General features: G+C 47.5%; 1 protein-coding gene and 1 pseudogene across 1 annotated transcript; both read left to right on the top strand.

The window, feature by feature from the left end:
- Positions 1 to 396: 396 nt before the first annotated feature.
- P2RY6 (pyrimidinergic receptor P2Y6) lies at positions 397 to 5,475 on the top strand. Its single transcript, XM_037521790.2, has 2 exons — positions 397 to 431; positions 2,572 to 5,475. The coding sequence occupies exons 1-2, from the start codon at positions 397 to 399 to the stop codon at positions 3,575 to 3,577; spliced, it is 1,041 nt and encodes a 346-aa protein (XP_037377687.2). The 3' UTR covers positions 3,578 to 5,475.
- Positions 5,476 to 5,535: 60 nt separating this feature from the next.
- On the top strand, positions 5,536 to 7,517 carry LOC119254692 (transcription factor BTF3-like; annotated as a pseudogene).
- Positions 7,518 to 8,450: the final 933 nt, after the last annotated feature.

Here is an 8,450-nt window from a genome sequence, read left to right on the forward strand (position 1 = left end):
TAACATATTTTCATCAAAATCAGATTTTAGGGGCCTCCCTGGTGGCACAGGGGCTAGCCACTACAGCATGAGTTCAATCCCCCGCCAGCCAGGGAGCAGGGAGCTGACCCACATGATATAGCAGAGGACCTCTCCTGCCTCTCCCGTTGCTCCCCTCAGCAGTGTATTCAGTCAGTCTGCCTGCTCTTCCCCCACACTCTGTCTCTGGTGAATCCTCTCACCCCCACACCTCTGGCCTACATCCCAGTTCTTGTATGCATAAATAAATCATTAAAAAAAATCAGATTTTAGAGAGGGATTAGTTTGGGGAGTTACGTTTTGCCCTAATGTAGCTCTTTATAATCTTCTCCCTTCATTTAGCAGGTTTATTCACATGAAGACCAGCTGAGTTGCTCTATGCCAGGCACTGATCCTCACAACAACCTTATGAGGTAGGCACTGTTACCCCATTTTATAAAGGGGGAAACTAAGGCAAAGTTTCAGTTATGAGCTAAGGCCAAAGAGCTCACATGTGGAAGATTTGAACCTGAACATCTGGACCAGAGCCTTATTTTCAGCCTCAACCTTCTATCACCCTCTGAGGACATTTGCAAGATTTCATATTTTTCCTGGGCTTCAATGTCTTCATTGTAAAATAGAAAGAGGGAAGGATTCCACTCACTATCTCAAAGGCTTTGTCTTACATATCCATTGGATTTAAGTTGTGAATTCTCTCTAGATTTTAGTTGTGAATTTAAGTTGTGAATTCTCTCTAGCAAATGTGGAACTTCCAGTTAGGAAGCGAGACTTACTCAAGAACCTCTTATAGCATTTGTGCTGGTGACTCCTCAAAAGTCAACCTGAAACGGGCCTCCCCGGTAGCGCAGCAGTTGAGCGCTGGGTTGCAAAGCTGCCTGCAGCCTCTGCAGCGCAGGTTCAATCCCCGGCTGCTCCCCGGCCTCCGGAGGAGGGTTCCGCATGGCGCGCAGACCTCTCCTGCTACCCGCTGCTCCCCTCAGCAGAGTACTTTGGTCCTTCTGCCTGCTCTGCTCCCCGCTCTGGCTCTGGTGAATTCTCTCACCCTCCCGCGCTTCTGACTGTACCCAGTGCTTGTATAAATAAATAAATAAAAATTAAAAAAAAAAAAAGCCAACCTGAAGGGATAAATGGAGGGACAAGATATAGTATACAGTGACATGGCATAACATTTATTAAGCACCTACTGCATGTCATGCTTAGGACACATTTTACTGATGACAACACAGGCCCAGAAAAAGTGAGTGACATGCCCTGGGTTGAAAAGCTTGGAAGAAGGGGTGCTGAGATTCGAACCTGCTTGCCTAGCTTTGAAGCTGGACTTTAACCTTTACATTCCATTCTATGAGCTACTCTAAGTTGCCTCCTCTGAGTGGGGCAGTTGAGTTCTAGTTCTGACGCTGCTTCTAACTCAGGTAAGATGACTTGGTTCCTCAGCCATGTGTCTTCAGGACGCTGTTTTCACTCTAGCCATCAGGGGGCACTGTGGCCTCAGTGACTCTGCCAGATGTGACTTTGTAGCCTCAAATCAAATGGAAAAAGAACTCCTGGATCATTTCTTTCCCCCATTTTACAGATAAGAAGAGCACTACCAAAACAGGATGATGGCTTTGAAAGGTGGAATCTAAACTGAGTGAACATTTTGGTTGTTTTTTTTTGAAAGATTTATTTATTTATGCACACAAGAGCTGGGGTGCAGGCCAGAGATGCGGGGGAGTGAGAGGCCACACCAGAGACAGAGTGGAGAGCAGAACAGATAGATTGACCGAAATACACTGCTGAGGGGAGCAGTGGGCGAGACAGGAGAGGTCTGCTTCACCATGTGGGTTGCTCCCTGGCCAGCTGGGGATCAAACTCATGCTGCAGAGGCTTCAGATTGCTTCATAGTGTGGTGCTTAACCCCTTGCGCCACCAGGGAGGCCCCTGAGTGAACATTTTGTTCATGTTGAATAAGAGTTTTCAGGGCCCTCCTACCCTGTACTCCCAGCTGGGCTCTTAGGGAAGCACCAGACCCCACCATTTTCCTCAAAAGGTTCTGGATCTGTGAGGAAGAGACATGCAGGCCCACCCTGACCACAAGCCCCAAACTTCAAGGAGCCCAGGAAAGCCCTGCATTGTGTATTTAGTGCCTCTAATCTCATGGCATCCTGAGAAGTTAGTGCACCATCCTCCTATTTTTCAGATGGCAAAACAGAGTCTCGGACGAGGTATATCACTAGCCCAAAGTCACATAGTTAGCAAGTAACAGAGTCGGGATTCAGACCCAAGACTGTCATCAGTCTTCACCTATGGAGGAGGCATTTGACTAGGGTTTTGAAGAATAAATAGAAGCTCGCCAGGAAGCCTGGTGGGAAATAATTTAAAAAAAGAAGGTGAATGGGATTTCACCCAAGCGTGAATTTTATTAAACTCCAGTGTGGTGTGTGGTCCTCCATGGGGTGGTGAATAGGAGAGATAGTTCTGGTGAGGAGATCCAGAGGGACAGGGGCCTATTGGTTAGTCAGTGGGTGTGTCACTGATAGGTTATGTGTTCTTCCCCAGTCTCTTTTGATATAGGAAGCCTAGTTGGGAAGCCATGGTGTGGGACAATGAAACAGCCCAGCTGCCAGACTCAGCACCCATCCACTGCGTCTTCCACGAGAACTTCAAGCACCTGCTGCTGCCACCTGTGTACTCAGTGGTGCTGGTGGCAGGCCTCCCACTGAATGCCTGTGTCATTGTCCAGATTTTCATGTCCCGCCGGGCCCTGACCCGCACAGCCGTGTACACGCTGAACCTGGCTCTGGCTGACATGCTATATACCTGCTCCCTGCCCCTGCTCATCTACAACTATGCCAGAGCTGACGACTGGCCCTTTGGTGACTTAACCTGTCGCCTGGTTCGTTTCCTGTTCTATGCCAACCTCCACGGCAGCATCCTCTTCCTCACCTGCATCAGCTTCCAGCGTTACCTGGGCATCTGCTACCCTCTAGCCCTCTGGCACAAGCGTGGGGGCCGCCGGACTGCCTGGCTAGTGTGTGGGTTCGTGTGGCTGGTGGTGACCACCCTGTGCCTGCCCACAGCTGTCTTTGCCACCACGGGCAGCCAGCGCAACCGCACCGTCTGCTATGACCTGAGCCCGCCCCACCTGGCTTCCCACTACATGCCCTATGGCATGGCCCTCACAGTCATTGGCTTTCTGCTGCCCTTTATTGCCCTGCTGGCCTGCTACTGGCGCCTGGCCCGCCATCTGTGCCTCCAGGATGGCCCTGCAGAGCCTGTGGCCCAGGAGCGACGCAGCAAAGCAGCCCGCATGGCAGTGGTGGTGGCGGCCGTCTTTGTCATCAGCTTCCTGCCTTTCCACATCACCAAGACCGCCTACTTGGGGGTGCGCTCTGCACACCGTGTCCCCTGCTCCATGTTGGAGGCCTTTGCGGCTGCCTACAAAGGCACGCGGCCCTTCGCCAGTTTCAACAGCGTGCTGGATCCCATTCTCTTCTACTTCACCCAGAAGAAGTTTCGTCAGCGGCCAAAGGAATTGCTGCAGAAACTCACGGCCAAATGGCAGCGGCAGGGTGGCTGAGCCCATTGTGGCAAGGCACCTGGGGCGTGGACTGTTTGCCTTTGTGACTGGGGTACCAGAGGCCCCACCAACCCAAAACCATGCAGAAAGCTTAACTCAGTTGGGCAAGGAGTAAGGTGGCCCACAGACCCCGAAGTTTCAACAGTGATTTCTTGAGCCCTTTCTTTGTATTAGCCTGTGGTCACAGGGACAGGAAAGTCCTGAACCTGGCTCCCCAGAAGGCCCCTGTTGACCATGGAGGGTAGGGAGACCATATTAAGCTATTCACAAAAATATAGTGTGGCATGAACTGTAATTGAGGAGTATGCTGCATGCTTTGGACTCACCAATGAAGAGAGTAGGGAAGATGGGAGGAGGAAGTGAGTACATCTGGGAAGGGACATTTGAGGTGGGTTTTGAGGGATGAATATGAGCTCTGTAGGGGAGTATGATGTTCCATTCATTCAGCAAATCTTCACTGATACCTTGTGCTTGCATCTGGGTGGGTTCTCAGACCCCAGAAGAAGCAGTCCCAGCCCTACCTCATGCAAACTCCCAACTACTAGATTTACAAACACTGACAGTATAATATCAGGGATGTGACAGAGGGAAGCATGGCTGGGGGAAGAGATGCTTAAAGGATGCTCATGACTAGGTCTGAGGAGTCAGGAAAGATCTCTATGACGAAGGGTCATCTGCACCTGATGAATGAATGGGAGCTTTGCAAACAGAAGTATAGCCTGGGCCAGCCTTGAGTTGGGCTCTGCCTTGAGGCTGGCAGCCAGAGAGCTGGGGTGGAGGGCATGTGGCCTCCTGTTTACAAAAGCTGAGAAAATAAGAGCTATCCTGCAACCACCTCCAAACTAGGTCAAGAGCAAGCCAGATGCTTCAGTTGGTGGGGGCTCAGCAGAAGAAAGTATCGGAGAGGAATTCCAAAGTCAGAGCGGAGGCGAGCGCCCCTGCTAGAAGGCATCCTGTGTTCAAATTCTGGAGGTGGAGATGTGTTGAGTCCATCTGGAAAGCAGCAGTGAGTTTCAATTAAGCCCCTGGGTATCGCTTGTGTGGAGGAGGTGGGCAAATACGGAGCTGGTGGGGCCAGAGTATTAAATGCCAGAAAAGCCCAGACCCGCCTCTTCTCCACCCTCCTCTTCACCCACCTCTTCTCCATCCACCGCTTCAGATGGGCCTCGTTCAGGCTCAGGGTGTCCTTGGTACCTGGGAGTACTTCTACTGGCAACCCCTCCCCAAATGAGCAGAAACAGCCCTTCAACACAACTTCATTCTAAAAGGAGAAGTCAGCAGCTGAGGAGACGCAAGGCTGCCAGGAGGCAGATACTTGGAGGTTCTGTGGTCTAGAGCCCATGGACCAACCAGGCTGAAGACAGGCAGTGCCCACGGACTTCCACCCTGTGCTCTGCACTCCATCATTTGGAGGGTGGGCACCTGGAAGGCTGCCTGGAGGTCACTCAGATAGAAGCATCTTAGACCAGGGCCTTAAAGAGCCCCAGGAAAGCTTCTTCATGGAAGTGCCCAATGGAGGCAGCAAAGGGAAGTCCCCCCGCAAACCCTTTCACCTGCTCTTCTCCCACTGTGCACCTCTTCTCTCAGCCACACCTTGGAGGCTCCTCATCTCCTCTGCTCTTTCTCCTCATCACCTCCTACCTTTTCAGTCCTCGCTCCTTCTGCTAAGATCTCAGTTTCTTCCTGTAGAATAGTGTGGCCTGCACTTGCCTGCTGGAGTCCCATACGGGTCCATAAACAACAGAACCAGACACGGCAAAGAAGGTCTTCCTTTTTATTTCTTTTCTTTTTACTTATTGAAGTGACATTATTTTACATCCTTTACAGTTTGGGATGTTGACAGTGTGGGATTACCCCCTCAGGTGTAGTCACTCTGACATGCCCCCCCACCTAAGCACCCATAGTGCTCCTTCCTTTCTAAAAGATGGGGGAGGGGGAGGGGCAGAGGGACAGAGGAGGGAGATGAAGCTGGAGAGTAAAGGCCTTGGGTGCCAGGTCAGGGAAGCTCTGGGGAGCCACGCTACCAATAGTCATGACCATTTGTTGGACTCTTTGGATTCCAGGTGCCATGCATTTAATCCTTAGAACACCTCCTATCACATTTGGGGACACTAAGGCCCAGATGTGAAAACTGATTTGCTAAGATGACTCAGCCTTTCCCTAACCCAGATGCTAGAACCCTCCTACCTCATGCCCCCTCCCTTCTCTTTTCCTTTCTGCACCTACCATCCAAGTGTCCACCTGCTCTCCTCAGTCCTAGTAACTAGGGTCCCCTAAGAAGTTGTGATAGAGACAGCTAAGTGCCAACTACCATATCAGTACTCTTTGATCTGGGCACACACATTCTAGAATAAAATTTCATTTCCCAGTCTCTCTTGCAGTTACGTGTGGTCAGATAACTTATTACTGGCCACTGAGATATAATCAGAATACTCTAAGGCCGTTAATTTTGGAGAAAGCGGACTGTCTTTAAGAGACAGGTGGTTTCTTTGCATCCTCTCCCTTCTTGTTGCTTGTAACAGGGTATCACAGCTAGAGCACCATCTTAGACCAAGAGGATCATAACAGCAAGGGCACCCTCTTGTGGCTGGCAGAGCAGAAAGCTCTGCCATTTGATCATTTGATCATTTGATCATTCCAGTTTGGGGCCACCTAAATCTGCTTTTGCATGAGAGAGAAAAAAAAGTCTATCTTTTTTAAACTTCTGGGTTTGTTGTTGTTGTTGTTTGTTTTGTTTTTTGAAGAAGACATTAGCTCGGTGCAGAAGGGCAGTGGACAAACCCCTTCACTTCCCTGAGTCTCTGGTTGTTTACCTGTAACACAGTGATTATACCACCAAACCTCCCTTGCTGCCCTGGGTATTGAGCATGGAAAATTCTGGGCAGGATTTTGTATAAAATAAAAAAAAGTATGATAACTCAACAGAAGAATGGGCAAGAGGCACAAACACTTCTCAGAAAAGGAAACACAGAATGTCAAAAAGGATAGAAGTGATTCGACCCAAGCTTGACAACGCCTCCCAGACACTGAGCAGCTTCTGCACTCCTAGCATTGCAATAGTCAGTTTAAAAAATCCCCCAAATAGGCCTCATCTCAGCTGGTCTGCCAGAGACACCCTGAGTTCCAACCCTAATCCCCCACTTGTTTTTTTCTGCTCCAACAAGATGAAAGAAACGATCATCAACCAGAAGAAACTCACCAAACTGCAGCACAAGTGTACATTGCTGGGAAAGCGACTGCTCGCGCTACTCGCAGAAAGACGGTAACTTGTAGATCAGCTACAGCGCATGATTAAAAAAACCTTCAGTTCTCCTTAAAGAAATTAGGGGTAAACAGTATCTCTGATATTGAAGAGGTGAATATGTTCACAAACCAAGGAACAATGATTCACTTTAACAACCCAAAAGTTCAGACATCTCTGGCAGCAAACACTGTTAGGATTATGGACAAGCATCTGACACCAGCGCGGTGCAGACAGGCTAGTTTAGGAGACCAGCACTGCCCCAACAATCTGTGTATGGAAAAGTATCACTTGCTACTAGAGAGGAGGATAATGAGGAAGTTCCAGATCTTGTGGAAAAAATTGAATAGGCTTCCAAGAACGAAGCAAACTGAAATAAGTCAACTTCAGAAGAAGATAAATCTTGAAGTTACTGGGAGCTGATATTTTATAATTTGACTACTTTAAAAATTTTTGTTCATGGGGACTCCCTGGTGGCACAAGGGGTTAAGCACCACACTATGAAGCAATCCACAACCTCTACAGCATGGGTTCGATCCCTGGCAGGCCAGAGAGAAACCCACATGGCAAAACAGACCTCTCCTGACTCACCCGCTGCTCCCCTGAGCAGTGTATTTCAGTCAGTCTGCCTGTTCTGTTCCCCACTGTCTCTGGTGAATCCTCTCACCCTCCGCATCTCTGGCCTGTACCCTAGCTCTTGTATGCATAAATAAATAAATCTTTAAAAAATTTTTTTTCATGGATTCAATAAAATCTAGAGCTCTCATATTTTTAAGCTTGAGTCTCTTGTACCCTGCAGCTCTTTTCAGTTTTTGCCTATACACACTTCATTCTTTGTAGTTAATTAAGCTGAAGAAGCTTGGGAATAATGTTTGAATCAAAGGTTAATATAGTTTTTTACCTAATATACAGCTTTATTTTTATTTCATTAACACTGATTTGTACACAGAAAGCAAAATTTGTTTATAGAAAGCTAATCATGACATGTAATATGATGGATAATCTTGGATGGAATTTGATAAAAGATTCTAAATGACAGTTTAAAAATTCCAAAAAATTATATACAGCAGGATGCCATTATTATAAAATTAAAAACAACTGAAATGAAAACATATGCTTTGAAGGAATATGAAAATGCAATAAAACTACAAAAAATGTATGTTCAGAATACTGAACATGGCATTTGTGGAGATGGTGATGTCCTGTGGGGGGAAATAAAATGGGGGGGGCTATATAATGAGATGTGGGTCATTGTAAAGGTCTTAGATTTTTTTTAAATTGAGATATAAATGGCATATAACATTATATGAGGTTTTATTGTTTTGTACTATTTGTTTTCCTTTTTTTTTTTTTTTTTGGTGAGAGCAAATTAAATAACTCATGAGAATGTATCATGAACAAACACCATAAATAATTTAATTGTGTGCCTTTGAGACATAAGACCATAGGAGAGAAGACAATCTCAGGTTGTTTCTATTTGTCTTCAGAATGAAGTCAGGAGCCCCGTGAGATACCTTTTCCCTGAGCTCATTGCTTCTTGGGGTCTTATCATTCCTCATCTTTTACCCTCCTAAGTATCCCAGTCCATCGCTGGTCTGTGATGATCAACACCTTCCATCTTGATCTCCCTAA

This window comes from Talpa occidentalis, unplaced genomic scaffold (genome assembly GCF_014898055.3).
Source record: "Talpa occidentalis isolate TD23 unplaced genomic scaffold, MPIMG_talOcc4v2.1 talOcc4.3, whole genome shotgun sequence".
Lineage (NCBI taxonomy): Eukaryota > Metazoa > Chordata > Mammalia > Eulipotyphla > Talpidae > Talpa > Talpa occidentalis.

What these genes read in the sequence shown, in the direction of transcription:
- P2RY6 (XM_037521790.2), top strand. Translation starts at nt 397, where the DNA reads ATGCCAGGCACTGATCCTCACAACAACCTTATGAG. An exon ending in CCTCACAACAACCTTATGAG is followed by an intron (nt 432 to 2,571) that starts GTAGGCACTGTT and finishes CTTTTGATATAG; the next exon opens with GAAGCCTAGTTGGGAAGCCA.